At 42.7% G+C, this 16,834-nt stretch overlaps 1 protein-coding gene across 5 annotated transcripts in view; it reads left to right on the top strand.

The window, feature by feature from the left end:
* The window catches only part of Ccdc83 (coiled-coil domain containing 83), a 74,325-nt gene that overhangs the window by 28,662 nt on the left and 28,829 nt on the right, over positions 1-16,834 (top strand). For all 5 annotated transcript variants that reach the window (XM_063280970.1, XM_039101063.2, XM_008759644.4 and 2 more), the window contains exons 3-4: positions 10,959-11,043; positions 14,187-14,349. In XM_063280970.1, coding sequence (XP_063137040.1) covers positions 10,959-11,043; positions 14,187-14,349 — 248 coding nt within the window. The remainder of the gene's footprint in view (positions 1-10,958; positions 11,044-14,186; positions 14,350-16,834) is intronic.

Genomic DNA, 16,834 nt, shown 5'->3' with positions numbered 1-16,834 from the left:
GTTTCCACTTCAAGAGCACTTAATGCTGAGACGAAGGAAAACAGAAGATGGTGTGCTTCCTGCTTGGTTCTTCCTCGACAAACCCTGAACGCAGAATTTTATATGTCCGTCTCTGCGGTGCCTAGCACAGCTGGTACATAGCATAAATTCAGGGTCTCTTTTTTGAATGATAATCACTGTTGAGTCCTATCTGAGTGCAGAATGGCACTCATGGATTTAAGGCTAAGATACTGCTTCACTCATTGATGTAGGAGATAAGAATTTAGAGCCATCATCTGGGTGTTGAGATGCCTGCCATGAATCCAATGCTGTCTCACCCACTGGTGAGTATACGCTAACTAGTGCCTACCACAGCCCTGCCTTTTGATCAGACATTTGCATGCACACGGGGACTCTACTGCAAGCAATAAGGCTGCGGCGAACTTCCCTAGAAGATTACTTTTTGAAGAGCTGATGCTGGACATGCCATAAGTGATATGTTTTTCCCCTGATGATGGTTTTTATTTTATCCTTTACACTTATTCTCTGGCTTTCTACAATATAGGTAACTAGATATAAATTCAGGTATAATTATGTTTTGTTTTGTTTTTTCTTTTTTTCGGACCTGGGGACCGAACCCAGGGCCTTGCGCTCGCTAGGCAAGCGCTCTACCACTGAGCTAAATCCCCAACCCCTATAATTACGTTTTTTAAATAGAAAGAAATAGACTGTTTTAAAGTTCAAATATATCTTCTGATTTATTAGATTGATAAAAACGATCTATTTATTGAGTTCCAAACTGTTTCTATGCACTAATTTTTAAATACACCTTGGATGAAACATATAATAAAAATATGGCTGTGGGTAAGAACACTGACTGTTCTTCCAGTGAACCTGGATTCGATTCCCGACACACATGGTGACTCACAACCATCTGTACCTCCAGTTCCAGGGGACCCAATCCCCTCTTCTGATCTCTATGGGTGCCAGGCTCACAAGTGGTACACAGACATGCACATAAAATAAAATACCCATACATGTAAAATAAATATAAAAATTTTAAGTTTGTTTTCAGCCTCAAATTCCCAATGATATTTGCATGGAAGGGAAAATTTGTACATAAGTAACATTTTTAAAGTGTGGGCCGGAAGTGGTGAGATGGCACATGATAACCCTTGCTTGGTAATAGCACTAGACCCTTTTAAGATCACTGCAGGAACTAGACATAGTGCCACATGCCTTTACTCCCAGCCTCTGGAGTCTGGGGCAGATGGATCTCTGAGTTTGAGGCCAGCCTGATCTACAGAGTGAGCTCGAGGACAACCAGAGCCACACAAAGAAACCCTTTCTTGAATAAACAAACACAAAAGAGTCACTGTAATATATCTGGGTTTACCATCTTACCTCCTTCAGCCATCAGCATGACAGAAAATACTAAGGCATTGGTGGGGGGACATATAAAAGGGAAAGTATTAGAAAACAATAAAGACAATTCCCTGTAATAGCCAAGAGTGTGGAGTTCCGAAGTTAAGCTCCATTGCTTCTAGGTAAGTCCACCTCTTCAGGGAGCCAAGGGAAGTCAAAAACTCAACCTTCAATTGCCATGATGTCCACAAGGGGGCCAGGGAAGCCAAACAGTTCAGAATTCTCCAAGAATTGCTGGTATGGCCATGTTGTTCATCCCGAACATGGCTTGCTGTAGGATAAGCATGAGACCAAGCCATTTGCTCCTAAATGATCACAGGTTAGAGGCTGTAGGCTTTTTTGGATGTAAAAAAATAATACAAGCTGAACAACTGAAGTCAAATTTCATATGACAATGAACATGGTTAGTATACTTACATCCCATGACAGACCTGGGTTGGGGTGGACAGGCATTCCAAAGTTCTTAGCTGTATCGAGAGAGCCACTCTATTGGGTCCATCAAAGTCTCCACTTAACAGGTGGAGGCAACATATTTGAGATTTGCCTATTCCCACATTGTCCAGTTTGGTCTGCTCTGCCACGGGGCATGGCCGCTTTGGGAGTCAGAATGAAGGGAGTTTGATTGTACTTAGCCACACAGTGCTGGGCTGTAGGCAAGCACTGTGACACCACTCTGGGGATGGAAAAGTGCAGTCTGAGAAAGTCAGAGCTGCTTAGGGGGTTGTTGTACCTGCGAAGAGGCAGGGACCATGGGGTTCTCTGACTCTTGGACATCCAGGCACCACTGGGAGTGACTGAAAAGCTAAGAATAGAGTCAGGGGCCCACAGGCTGGGGACAGCGTCTAGCCTGGAGCTGGAAGGGACAGGGGAGAGCTTGTCCCAGCAGGGATGATTGTCCTTAGCTTGGTGGAAGCAGGCTTGGTGATGATTGTGGCTGGGAGTGCAGAGAGGCCTTCTATGGGAAAATTAAGCTGCAGCTTTGTAGACAAAGGCCTTCCCCAGGTTCCTCATGGCACATATTGACAAAAGAAACAGCCCACGGTTCTAAACAGTTTACTGTCATGGCGGAAAATGGATGCAGAAAACCATATCCTACTTCTCAGAGTGGGCCTGAGATTAAACACCTTTTGCAAGGAGGAATGTCTGGGAAGAGAAGCTTATTGGCTAAGCTCTCCGGGTCTCTAGGTACCTCATTAGCATGGAGAATTCTGTTTTGAGGCTATGTGACCATATTTTCTTTTATGTGAGAAATGTGGCACATGTTCCAGATCAGGAGTCTAGCAGGGAGCTGGGAGTTGCCTAAGCCTAGGGTGTGTGCCCACCAAGTCTCTGGGTCTCAACCTGCTCTACCTTACCAAACTTCCTGGCATGGTCTTTTTTTTTTTTTTTTTTTTTATTAACTTGAGTATTTCTTATATACATTTCGAGTGTTATTCCCTTTCCCGGTTTCCGGGCAAACATCCCCCTCCCCCCTCCCCTTCCTTATGGGTGTTCCCCTCCCAACCCTCCCCCCATTGCCGCCCTCCCCCCATAGACTAGTTCACTGGGGGTTCAGTCTTAGCAGGACCCAGGGCTTCCCCTTCCACTGGTGCTCTTACTAGGATATTCATTGCTACCTATGGGGTCAGAGTCCAGGGTCAGTCCATGTATAGTCTTTAGGTAGTGGCTTAGTCCCTGGAAGCTCTGGTTGCTTGGCATTGTTGTACTTTTGGGGTCTCGAGCCCCTTCAAGCTCTTCCAGTTCTTTCTCTGATTCCTTCAACAGGGGACCTATTCTCAGTTCAGTGGTTTGCTGCTGGCATTCGCCTCTTTATTTGTTGTATTCTGGCTGTGTCTCTCAGGAGCGATCTACATCCGGCTCCTGTCGGTCTGCACTTCTTTGCTTCATCCATCTTGTCTAATTGGGTGGCTGTATATGTATGGGCCACATGTGGGGCAGGCTCTGAATGGGTGTTCCTTCAGTCTCTGTTTTAATCTTTGCCTCTCCCTTCCCTGCCAAGGGTATTCTTTTTCCTCATTTAAAGAAGGCGTGAAGCATTCACATTTTGATCATCTGTCTTGAGTTTCGTTTGTTCTAGGGATCTAGGGTAATTCAAACATTTGGGCTAATAGCCACTTATCAATGAGTGCATACCATGTATGTCTTTCTGTGATTGGGTTAGCTCACTCAGGATGATATTTTCCAGTTCCAACCATTTGCCTACGAATTTCATAAACTCGTTGTTTTTGATAGCTGAGTAATATTCCATTGTGTAGATGTACCACATTTTCTGTATTCATTCCTCTGTTGAAGGGCATCTGGGTTCTTTCCAGCTTCTGGCTATTATAAATAAGGCTGCGATGAACATAGTGGAGCACGTGTCTCTTTTATATGTTGAGGCATCTTTTGGGTATATGCCCAAGAGAGGTATAGCTGGATCCTCAGGCAGTTCAATGTCCAATTTTCTGAGGAACCTCCAGACTGATTTCCAGAATGGTTTTACCAGTCTGCAATCCCACCAATAATGGAGGACTGTTCCTCTTTCTCCACATCCTCGCCAGCATCTGCTGTCACCTGAGTTTTTGATCTTAGCCATTCTCACTGGTGTGAGGTGAAATCTCAGGGTTGTTTTGATTTGCATTTCCCTTATGACTAAAGATGTTGAACATTTCTTTAGGTGTTTCTCAGCCATTCGGCATTCCTCAGCTGTGAATTCTTTGTTTAGCTCTCAACCCCATTTTTTAATAGGGTTATTTGTTTCCCTGCGGTCTAACTTCTTGAGTTCTTTGTATATTTTGGATATAAGGCCTCTATCTGTTGTAGGATTGGTAAAGATCTTTTCCTAATCTGTTGGTTGCCGTTTTGTCCTAACCACAGTGTCCTTTGCCTTACAGAAGCTTTGCAGTTTTATGAGATCCCATTTGTCGATTCTTGATCTTAGAGCATAAGCCATTGGTGTTTTGTTCAGGAAATTTTTTCCAGTGCCCATGTGTTCCAGATGCTTCCCTAGTTTTTCTTCAATTAGTTTGACTGTGTCTGGTTTGATGTGGAGGTCCTTGATCCACTTGGACTTAAGCTTTGTACAGGGTGATAAGCATGGATCGATCTGCATTCTTCTACATGTTGCGCTCCAGTTGAACCAGCACCATTTGCTGAAAATGCTATCTTTTTTCCATTGGATGGTTTTGGCTCCTTTGTCAAAAATCAAGTGACCATAGGTGTGTGGGTTCATTTCTGGGTCTTCAATTCTATTCCATTGGTCTATATGTCTGTCTCTGTACCAATACCATGCAGTTTTTATCACTATTGCTCTGTAATACTGCTTGAGTTCAGGGATAGTGATTCCCCCTGAAGTCCTTTTATTGTTGAGGATAGCTTTAGCTATCCTGGGTTTTTTTGTTATTCCAGATGAATTTGCAAATTGTTCTGTCTAACTATTTGAAGAATTGGATTGGTATTTTGATGGGGATTGCATTGAATCTGTAGATTGCTTTTGGTAAAATGGCCATTTTTACTATATTAATCCTGCCAATCCATGAGCATGGGAGATCTTTCCATCTTCTGAGATATTCTTCAATTTCTTTCCTCAGTGTCTTGAAGTTCTTATTGTACAGATCTTTTACTTGCTTGGTTAAAGTCACACCGAGGTACTTTATATTATTTGGGTTTATTATGAAGGGTGTCGTTTCCCTAATTTCTTTCTCGGCTTGTTTCTCTTTTGTATAGAGGAAGGCAACTGATTTATTTGAGTTAATTTTATACCCAGCCACTTTGCTGAAGTTGTTTATCAGCTTTAGTAGTTCTCTGGTGGAACTTTTGGGATCACTTAAATATACTATCATGTCATCTGCAAATAGTGATATTTTGACCTCTTCTTTTCCGATCTGTATCCCCTTGATCTCCTTTTGTTGTCTGATTGCTCTGGCTAGAACTTCAAGAACTATATTGAATAAGTAGGGAGAGAGTGGGCAGCCTTGTCTAGTCCCTGATTTTAGTGGGATTGCTTCAAGTTTCTCTCCATTTAGTTGAATGTTAGCAACTGGTTTGCTGTATATGGCTTTTACTATGTTTAGGTATGGGCCTTGAATTCCTATTCTTTCCAGGACTTTTATCAGGAAGGGGTGTTGAATTTTGTCAAATGCTTTCTCAGCATCTAATGAAATGATCATGTGGTTTTGTTCTTTCAGTTTGTTTATATAATGGATCAGGTTGATGGTTTTCCGTATATTAAACCATCCCTGCATGCCTGGGATGAAGCCTACTTGATCATGGTGGATGATTGTTTTGATGTGCTCTTGAATTCGGTTTGCCAGAATTTTATTGAGTATTTTTGCGTCGATATTCCTAAGGGAAATTGGTCTGAAGTTCTCTTTCTTTGTTGTGTCTTTGTGTGGTTTAGGTATAAGAGTAATTGTGGCTTCGTAGAAGGAATTCGGTAGTGCTCCATCTGTTTCAATTTTGTGGAATAGTTTGGATAATATTGATATGAGGTCTTCTATGAAGGTTTGATAGAATTCTGCACTAAACCCGTCTGGACCTGGGCTCTTTTTGGTTGGGAGACCTTTAATGACTGCTTCTATTTCCTTAGGAGTTATGGGGTTGTTTAACTGGTTTATCTGTTCCTGATTTAACTTCAATACCTGGTATCTGTCTAGGAAATTGTACATTTCCTGAAGATTTTCAAATTTTGTTGAATATAGGTTTTTATAGTAAGATCTGATGATTTTTTGAATTTCCTCTGAATCTGTAGTTATGTCTCCCTTTTCATTTCTGATTTTGTTAATTTGGACGCACTCTCTGTGTCCTCTCGTTAGTCTGGCTAAGGGTTTATCTATCTTGTTGATTTTCTCAAAGAACCAACTTTTGGTTCTGTTGATTCTTTCTATGGTCCTTTTTGTTTCTACTTGGTTGATTTCAGCTCTGAGTTTGATTATTTCCTGCCTTCTACTCCTCCTGGGTGTATTTGCTTCTTTTTGTTCTAGAGCTTTTAGGTGTGCTGTCAAGCTGCTGACATATGCTCTTTCCTGTTTCTTTCTGCAGGCACTCAGCGCTATGAGTTTTCCTCTTAGCACAGCTTTCATTGTGTCCCATAAGTTTGGGTATGTTGTATCTTCATTTTCATTAAATTCTAAAAAGTTTTTAATTTCTTTCTTCATTTCTTCCTTGACCAGGTTATCATTGAGTAGAGCATTGTTCAATTTCCACGTATATGTGGGCATTCTTCCATTATTGTTATTGAAGACCAGTTTTAGGCCGTGGTGGTCCGATAGCACGCATGGGATTATTTCTATCTTTCTGTACCTGTTGAGGCCCGTTTTTGACCAATTATATGGTCAATTTTGGAGAAAGTACCATGAGGAGCTGAGAAGAAGGTATATCCTTTTGCTTTAGGATAGAATGTTCTATAAATATCCGTTAAGTCCATTTGGCTCATGACTTCTCTTAGTCTGTCGACATCACTGTTTAATTTCTGTTTCCATGATCTGTCCATTGATGAGAGTGGTGTGTTGAAATCTCCCACTATTATTGTGTGTGGTCCAATGTGTGTTTTGAGCTTTAGTAAGGTTTCTTTTACGTATGTAGGTGCCCTTGTATTTGGGGCATAGATATTTAGGATTGAGAGTTCATCTTGGTGGATTTTTCCTTTGATGAATATGAAGTGTCCTTCCTTATCTTTTTTGATGACTTTTAGTTGGAAATTGATTTTATTTGATATTAGAATGGCTACTCCAGCTTGCTTCTTCTGACCATTTGCTTGGAAAGTTGTTTTCCAGCCTTTCACTCTGAGGTAGTGTCTGTCTTTGTCTCTGAGGTGTGTTTCCTGTAGGCAGCAGAATGCAGGGTCCTCGTTGCGTATCCAGTTTAATCTATGTCTTTTTATTGGGGAGTTGAGGCCATTGATATTGAGAGATATTAAGGAATAGTGATTATTGCTTCCCTTTATATTCATATTTGGATGTGAGGTTATGTTTGTGTGCTTTCATTCTCTTTGTTTTGTTGCCAAGACGATTAGTTTCTTGCTTCTTCTAGGGTATAGCTTGCCTCCTTATGTTGGGCTTTACCATTTATTATCCTTTGTAGTGCTGGATTTGTAGAAAGATATTGTGTAAATTTGGTTTTGTCATGGAATATCTTGGTTTCTCCATCAATGTTAATTGAGAGTTTTGCTGGATACAGTAACCTGGGCTGGCATTTGTGTTCTCTTAGGGTCTGTATGACATCAGTCCAGGATCTTCTGGCCTTCATAGTTTCTGGCGAGAAGTCTGGTGTGATTTTGATAGGTCTCCCTTTATATGTTACTTGACCTTTTTTCCCTTACTGCTTTTAATATTCTTTCTTTATTTTGTGCGTTTGGTGTTTTGACAATTATGTGACGGGAGGTGTTTCTTTTCTGGTCCAATCTATTTGGAGTTCTGTAGGCTTCTTGTATGTCTATGGGTATCTCTTTTTTTAGGTTAGGGAAGTTTTCTTCTATGATTTTGTTGAAGATATTTACTGGTCCTTTGAGCTGGGAGTCTTCACTCTCTTCTATACCTATTATCCTTAGGTTTGATCTTCTCATTGAGTCCTGGATTTCCTGTATGTTTTGGACCAGTAGCTTTTTCCGCTTTACATTATCTTTGACAGTTGAGTCAATGATTTCTATGGAATCTTCTGCTCCTGAGATTCTCTCTTCCATCTCTTGTATTCTGTTGGTGAAGCTTGTATCTACAGCTCCTTGTCTCTTCTTTTGGTTTTCTATATCCAGGGTTGTTTCCATGTGTTCTTTCTTGATTGCTTCTATTTCCATTTTTAATTCCTTCAACTATTTGATTGTGTTTTCCTGGAATTCTTTCAGGGATTTTTGTGTCTCCTCTCTATGGGCTTCTACTTGTTTATTTATGTTTTCCTGGAATTCTTTCAGGGATTTTTGTGAATCTTTCAGGCATTTTTGCGATTCCTCTCTGTAGGCTTCTACTTGTTCTCTAAGGGAGTTCTTCATGTCTTTCTTGAAGTCCTCCAGCATCATGATCAAATATGATTTTGAAAATAGATCTTGCTTTTCTGGTGTGTTTGGATATTCCATGTTTGTTTTGATGGGAGAATTGGGCTCCGATGGTGCCATGTAGTCTTGGTTTCTGTTGCTTGGGTTCCTGCGCTTGCCTCTCGCCATCAGATTATCTCTAGTGTTACTTTGTTCTGCTGTTTCTGACAGTGGCTAGACTGTCCTATAAGCCTGTGTGTCAGGAGTGCTGTAGACCTGTTTTCCTCTCTTTCAGTCAGTTATGGGGACAGAGTGTTCTGCTTTCGGGCGTGTAGTTTTTCCTCTCTACAGGTCTTCAGCTGTTCCTGTGGGCCTGTGTCTTGAGTTCACCAGGCAGCTTTCTTGCAGCAGAAAATTTGGTCTTACCTGTGGTCCTGAGGCTCAAGTTCGCTCGTGGGGTGCTGCCCACGGGATCTCTGCAGCGGCAGCAACCAGGAAGACCTGTGCCGCCCCTTCCGGGAGCTTCAGTGCACCAGGGTTCCAGATGGTCTTTGGCTTTTTCCTCTGGCGTCCGAGATGTGTGTGCAGGGAGCAGTCTCTTCTGGTTTCCCAGGCTTGTCTGCCTCTCTGAAGGTTTAGCTCTCCCTCCCACGGGATGTGGGTGCAGAGAACTGTTTATCCGGTCTGTTTCTTTCAGGTTCCGGCGGTTTCTCAGGCAGGGGTCCTGCCGCTCCTGGGCCCTCCCCCACGGGAGCCCAGAGGCCTTATACAGTTTCCTCTTGGGCCAGGGATGTGGGCAGGGGTGAGCAGAGTTGGTGGTCTCTTCTGCTCTGCAGCCTCAGGAGTGCCCACCTGACCAGGCGGTTGGGTCTCTCTCTCACCGGGTCTGGGAGCAGAGAGCTGCTGCGGGCCGGGATCTGCGGGTGTGGGACCTCCGGTAAACACAGAACGTGCCCGGTCCTAGAGAAATTCTGCTTCCGTGTGTCCCAAGCTCACCAGGCAGCTTTCTTGCAGCAGAAAATTTGGTCTTACCTGTGGTCCCGAGGCTCAGGTTCGCTCGTGGGGTGCTGCCCCCTGGCATGGTCTTATGTCCCACACTACATTACAGAAATTATGCGAGTAGCTGGCTGCACAGTTCAGAAAAAGTTTATAATATCTTCATTTTTTTGTCCATAAAAATGAGAGGTAGAAGGTGGAGGTATAACTCAGTGGTAAAACATTTGTGTGATATGAATGAGGTCGGGATACAGACACACACACACACCACCCACACACACACACACACACACACACACACCAGGAGGCAAGGGATATCGCCCTTCCATTTACTTCCCTTCCCATCCCACAGTCCCCATAGCATCAATCACAATGTGTAAACAGTATTTGTATAATTACTTACTCTGTGTCTAGTAAACAGTATTTGTATAATTACTTACTCTGTATCTAGTAAACTGTACTCCCCGAAGGCTAGGATCATGAAGGTCTTGTTCTAACCCATCTCTGTGATCCCTAAAGCAATGTGGAGCCCAGTGACAGCCATTGAGTCTGTGAATTCATGAAGTGGAGGACTGGGCAACAGAAACGGTAGAGGTTTGAAACTGATGAGTTATGAAGCTCGTCTCCTTTGGTTTGTTCTTTTTTTTAACATTCATTTGCTGCATTATAGCATGCATGGGTGTGCGTGTGCGTGTGTGCACATGCACATGGTCTTGGGATCCAACTCAAGGTGTCATCGCACATGCCAGTCAGGCAACTTGCCACTCCTAATCCTGTATGATAGAAGAGTAAGCCGAAGCCAAAAGCCATGCAGTGAGTGGGAAAGGCAGGATTAACTCAGCATTCTTGGTACTCACATTGCCTTCTTTTTGAGGAGTCCCACTGTGTGATTTGCTAACATCTTTTTGCATTTTCGCATCTTGTGGAAGGAAGGAGCCTCAGTTTTTCCTCTCCTATGTGCACAAGGTTATAAAACAGAGGTGAGGTTTTAGAGAAAGTCCTGGTAGTATTTCACATTCAACAAGAGTTGATGACCACTGGGGAGGGCACCCTTCATGTGTGATTTATTTTATTCCACATGATAATACACAGAGCTAGGTGAGGCTTTATTTGACAGCTTGAAATTCTAGGTCCTGAGATTTGATTTGCTAAGAAGGCAAGAACTTGTAAAGAGCAAGATTTAAAACCACATACTTTATCTTTAGCTAAAAAGGGGGGTTTGGGTGAAGCAATATTCATAACCTTACTTTAATCTCAAACCTAGAGTTCCAAGATTTATCCCTTTCAGAAATACGGAATACACAAGCACTTCAAATAGCAACCAGTTGCCCTGTTCCTGAGCCTTCCGCTCTTTCTGTTTTTCTCATGGATGGATGCTCATCAAACCTATCCTTGGTATATGTTAAGGAAACGTCTGTGATGGGAAAGCTTTAATTTTTGGGAGAGAACATGTGCTAGAAGCATGGATTGGTGAGCATGCCCAGGTTACCCTAGTGCTCCAAGGTCCGCTTGCCCTCAGACAGTCTTGTTTGGTTTCAATTTAGTTTAAAATTAAAACGTAGTCTCAGTACCTTTCCCTGGGGAAACTAACCCGAACATCCTTGTTTCTCCTCAGTCGTGAAATAAAGGAGAATGCAGTGGAGCGATTCACATTCCACATCAGGAAGCTGAGGGACAAGAATCAAAAATACCTTGAAAGGGTGAGTGCAATGTTGAGCAGCAGTAGGCAGGCACGGAGCATGCGCACAGTAACAATGACATGGGGCCATGGCGGATGTATCTCCTAGGAAGCATCCTCCTCGGTGCTTGGAATCGGCTGACTTATAATTTATTAGTTTTCGTCACACATGTGAGGCGAGCCGGCACTACTGTCTCCATGGTATTGAGGATATCAGTGGAAGCCAGTTCAGTCGCTTTACTTAGATCATGAGGACGAATACCCTGGAAATCATGTTTCTCTTCTGACTTCTTGTTTATCTACACTGAATCACTGCCTCTCTCTCTTCTCTCTCTGAATCTTTGTTTCAGCTCTTCCAGGACTGTGCATATATGTAAATGCAGAACAGTACACTCCCAGTTGTTAAAACAACTAATGAGAAACCTAAAGATTATTTTGTAAAACTCAGGTTAAGGGCCGCCAGCTCGGCACATAAAAGCACCTGCTACCAAACTCGGCAATTCCCAGTTTGATCCGCAGAGCCCACTGGGTGGAAGGGGAGACCAACTCCCTCAAACGGTCCTCTGATCAGCACATATGGTCCGTGGCATATGTCCATGCACACACCTACATACATACATGGCAATTAAAATGTTTAAAAAGATTAATGTGAATATCAAGGTGGTGCTAGTTATATCCATTACAACAGAAACAATGACCTTGAGCAGTAAAGGAACCCAATCTATGCTCTCAGGCCCCGCAGACACCTGGAGATGCTAATACAGACTTTCCTTCGCTAACTTCCTTTGTATAGTATGGAAACTTCCACAGGTAACTGTTTTATTTGGCTTTTTTTGTTTACCATGCCCTCCCCTCCTGCTGCCTACTACACACACACACACACACACACACACACACACACACACACACACAGAGTACCTGAATGCCAGGATTATACATGTGTATCATACCTGGCTTAACCATTGTTTGTAAAGGCAATTGTTTGTAAAGGCATTGTTTGTAAAGGTCTTTACATTTTAATGGAATCTGGAATCAAGAGCCCTGAGTTTGCATCCCGTCCTGACTGTTCAACTTTCTAGTGACAACTTTCTGACAAAAGATTGGCCTCAGCCTTGTTAAGGCCTCAGTGGAATATTAAGGTAACTGGGACCTATCTAGCCTGTCATCTTGTGCTGTTAACTGATGTTATAAGGAAACTTCTCACATGTTGTTACCCCTGTTACTAGGAAACTTTCTCATGTGCAAGTTGATTGCATATTCTGTTACGTTCTGTGCTCGGGAACCAATCACTGCAGAAGTCAGTCAGAACTACTTTGTGTAGTTAGCCACAGTAAGCTTGGACCCAAACCGATTGCCAGGCAGCACTACGCCTATGTATGAGCTTTTATGGTTTTGCTTTTATAAGCTGACCCTGGAATGGACCCCAACATACGAGAGACACCTGCACCAAGATAAAAGGCTATTTTGAGTAAGACTTCCATTTTGAGTAAAGTTTTAGTTCCCAAGACCTCCCTGGGAATTGACATTCTACTTGGCAGAAAAAGACAAGTGCACATGGGTAACTGACATCCTGGTTGGAAAGTTAAGCATACATGTTAGACAAGGCCAGTCCCCTAGCACAGTTGGATACCCCAACCAATGGGAGCAAGATAAATGTGCAATAAAGACATGCTCCGAAGGAAATCCCTTATCCCTAAATCCCGATGGCGATATAACTCGGTGAAATAGGGTGATATGCCTATGACTCTGAGGTTGTCACAATGGTCGATATTTATAGCAAGAATTAAAATGGGCACAGGTGAATAATAAGAGTGGAAAGAAGCCTTGTCAGTGGTCCTTAGGTTCCACCCATATGGTCAAAGCATAAAAGAAGAGTAAGGTGCCCTCAGAGGGGCTACTGCACATGCTCCACTGGCCAGCACTGGCACTCCTAGGTCAGGCATGGCTAAGGAAAGCACAGCAGGTCAGGATTAAGACGTCACCTTTCCATTCTGTGTGCTGGGAGTACAGGTGTGTACTACCACACCCACCTTTCGATCTCTGTTTTCTGTGTCTCGAGTTTGTCTTACCTTTATTCTTCCATTACTGTCTTTTGTACTACACGTTTTCCAGTGTACCCTTTTAACTATCATTTCTTTTATCACATTTTAGTTATTTTCTTGGTGTCTTCCTCGAGGATTCTAATTAACATCCTAATTTACAGTAATCTAATTAAGATCAATACCAGCTCGATCTCAGTGACATATGAAGAGGCTGCTCTTTGCCCTCCCTCCTCATTTGTATTATCAAATAAAAAACACGCTTTACAAATTGGGATTAGCTGGTTGATAATGAAGCGAAGGTCTGTGTTTATTGCTCTACAAGGATATTTTTTACATAAAGTAATTACAAAACATCTAAATACTTAAGTTTCAGATTTGCCCACGAAGTTGCTTGTCTTCAGCTCCTGTGTCTTCTCTTGAAGTCAAGTCATTTTCTGGGACCACTGAATTCACTGTAAAAGACTCCCCTGGGCAGTTACTGGAGGATGGTCAGTTCATGACTTGTTCTCTCAGTTTTGATTCCTCGATACACACAGTATAAGACAACAATGGCAAGAATAAACTTTAAGTCAGTTAAATATGCATCATAGAAGCATGGATCAGACACCCACAAGAATAATTTGCTTTTTATTTCAATTGTAAAGTTTGGAGTGGTGGGTGACCACCACCCATCCTAAAGGAAGATTATGAATTATGTATCTGGGGTTTTGTGGAATGGCAGTTCCATAACAGCAGGGCCTTTCTCTGTTTCGCTAATAGATATCATTTTAGTGTCCAGCATCTGACTTTACACATGGTAGGTGACTAAGCTGGGGAGTCTAGACAAAAGCAGGGGTAACTGAAGATTCAAACAATTAGCTCCACATTCATGGAGTCTGTGGAAGGGGATAGACTGGTAAATCAATAACATACTCTAAAAATATAACATGCTATTGATGGCTACTGCACTGATTTGATTTGATTTTGAATCTTGCACGTTCTGTAAGCTACTAGAGGTCGTGCTGTATATAGTTAATTCAATGTTTCCATCTCACTGTGCTAGCCTCAGCATGTGCCTGTGTCCTAGGTAAACAATGTCGACAGTTGAGCAGACCTGTTTAACAGCTGTTGGTTTCTATGGCAGAACAGACGCTTGAAAGAGGAACAGAACTGGCACTTAAAGAATCTCATAAAAGAACTGAAGGATGAGAAGCTGGATGTTGTACAACCCATAACAAGAGAGGACGTGGAGGAGGCAATGAAGGAAAAATGGAAGTTTGAAAGAGACCAGGAGGCTCACTTGAAAGGTGAGCTAGGAACTTAGAAAGTTGTCACAAGTGTTATACTCATTTGTGAGTTAATGCCTTTGCCTTTCAGTGTGTGATTGTATTTAAGATTATATCATCTCCTCCACAGCCACAGTCTATATTGGTATAAAGAGAGGGGAGGGAAGGAGGGAAGGAGGGAAGGAAGGAAGGAAGGGAGGAAGGAAGGAAGGAAGGAAGGAAGGAAGGAAGGAAGGAAGGAAGAAAGGACGCAGAGGCCCTGGAGGAAGTGAAGGGAAGGACTAGGGTGATGACAAGTGAGGAAGGGGACTCTGACAATGACAAAGGATGGGCTCCACTGCCCCTCGGCCCTGCTGAGGTCCTGTTAAACACACTCTGAGGTATTCTCTTTGTGGCGCTCTGTCATTAGAGCTTTGTTGACCTTAGCTTCACTTCAGATTTGGGCACAATAAAGTTAATGCAAACATGGACACCCCTCCCCCAGCTTGGTGGAATTAAGCCACTTGCTGGATTGGAGATAAACAGCTTAGAATTGGGAAAGAGGAACCAGGGAAATGATGCTGGGGACATCAGTAAAAGAGCCAAGACATACTCTATCTACTGGAAACACATAACCCTTCTGGCAAATTGGACATGTGCAATTCTGATATGTGCGCTTTTTTATTCCTGTTCCATCACTCCACAGTACTTGTCAACATTTCCCAAAATACTCTGTTTTATAATGTCCTCTGTGTTGGGAATGACATCTTTAAAAATAAATAGCCAAGTATGCTGGCTAAATCACTTTCTGTCAATGGTTCCCATTGAGGTGCACCATTAGCAGGGAGGAACTAAGCACAAGGATGTCATGCTAACTTGGGCTTTCTATTGCTGTGATAAAAGATGACCAAAAGCAACTTGGGGAGGGAAGTGTTAATTCCAGCTTACAACTCTCAGGTCATAGTCCATCACTGAGGGAAGTCAGGGCAGGAATTCAAGGAAGGAGCTGGAACAGAGGCCATGGAGGACCGCTGTTCACTGACTTGCTCCCCATGGCTTTCTCATACCACTCAGAACCACTAACCCAGTGCTCACACTGGGCCCTTCTACATCAATTGACAATCAAGAAAATGCACCACAGGCTTTCCCACAGGTCAATCTGGTAAGGGCATTTTCTCAACTGGTTCCTATTTCACAAATGACTCCAGGTTGTGTCAAGTTGACACAAAAAGCAATCAGGATACACACTAAATGGAGACCAAGTTGGATGACTTAGTAGAAGGTGAGGTAAGACATGCAAAACTTCCAACGAGTTTTTGCCACAGAGACTAAGGAAGAGAGGGGAATGAGACACCGGATGCCTTGAGACAAAAGGGAAAGGGGAGTCAAAATAAGCCATCTAATATGTTCATCAGACTCTCTCTAAAACTTACATGACATTTACCAACCTCAAGAGCCAAGTGCAGCACAGGACTCAGACAGTAGCTGTCTGCCAAATGAGAGGACAGCTGCCTATCTAGTTTTCATAACTGTCTAACATCAACAAGCATTACTTTAGGGTATTGTATGGTCATATATATATATTTGGGTGGCTAAGAAAACCATGCCCAGGGTTCCTTAGACCTCTGAACTTCATGGCATCCCTCAAATAAACATTTGCTAAGCCAACCAGTTAATTATCAGGTCTATTGAGGCTGGATTTGCAGGGATGGTTAGTATAGTGTTGCTTTCAAGGGACTTTCAAGCCAGGTAGTGTGAGGAGTGAACCAGGTTGCTGTGAGGCTCACAGGATGCGGCTCTGAGCAGGGCTCCATGTTTCAAGACATTCAGCAATATCATTGTTAGGCTTATGAACCGAATAAAACGTCACACTCAGTAAGTGCCCCAGGGCAGGCCCAAATGTTATAGGTTTGAAATAGTTCGATATTCTTGCTGATTCACTTGGAGAACTCATCTTTCACTCTGCAGACTTACCACGTGGGAGAATAGAATACATGCTTCTGACTGTCCCATGCTATCATTTCTCAAAGAAAAGAAAAACAATAGGAAATTGTGGTGACTGAGTCAAACTGAGAGATAAAGCCTGATGACAGGGCTGTAATCCCAGCACTTAGGAGGGGAGCAGGGCCTCCTCTGCCAAGGACTTGAACAGGAACAGAGGTTCAAATCAATTTTCCCCAGAGGCCTAATGACTGGAAAAACACTCTATATAAGAATTTGTAGAGGGCTGGAGAACTGGCTCAGCAGTTAAGAGCACTGTCTGTCTTTTCAAAGGACTTGGATTTAGTTCCCAGCACCAACATGGTGGCTTATAACCATTCATAACTCTAGCCCTATAGGATCTGATGCCATCTCTGGCTTCCTCAGGTACCAGGTTTACATGTGGTAAACATACACGCAGGCAAAAAACACCCATACACATACATTAATTTTTTAATTATTTTTTACAAAGACATCATAAGCCATGAACAACTGAGCAAATAGGGACCCTTATGAAACAACCATAGATTTTAGTTTGTGCATTCCT

Source organism: Rattus norvegicus, chromosome 1, assembly GCF_036323735.1.
Source record: "Rattus norvegicus strain BN/NHsdMcwi chromosome 1, GRCr8, whole genome shotgun sequence".
NCBI lineage: Eukaryota > Metazoa > Chordata > Mammalia > Rodentia > Muridae > Rattus > Rattus norvegicus.
Note: the sequence above shows the minus strand (reverse complement) of the source record. Positions and strands in the feature narration are given on the sequence as shown.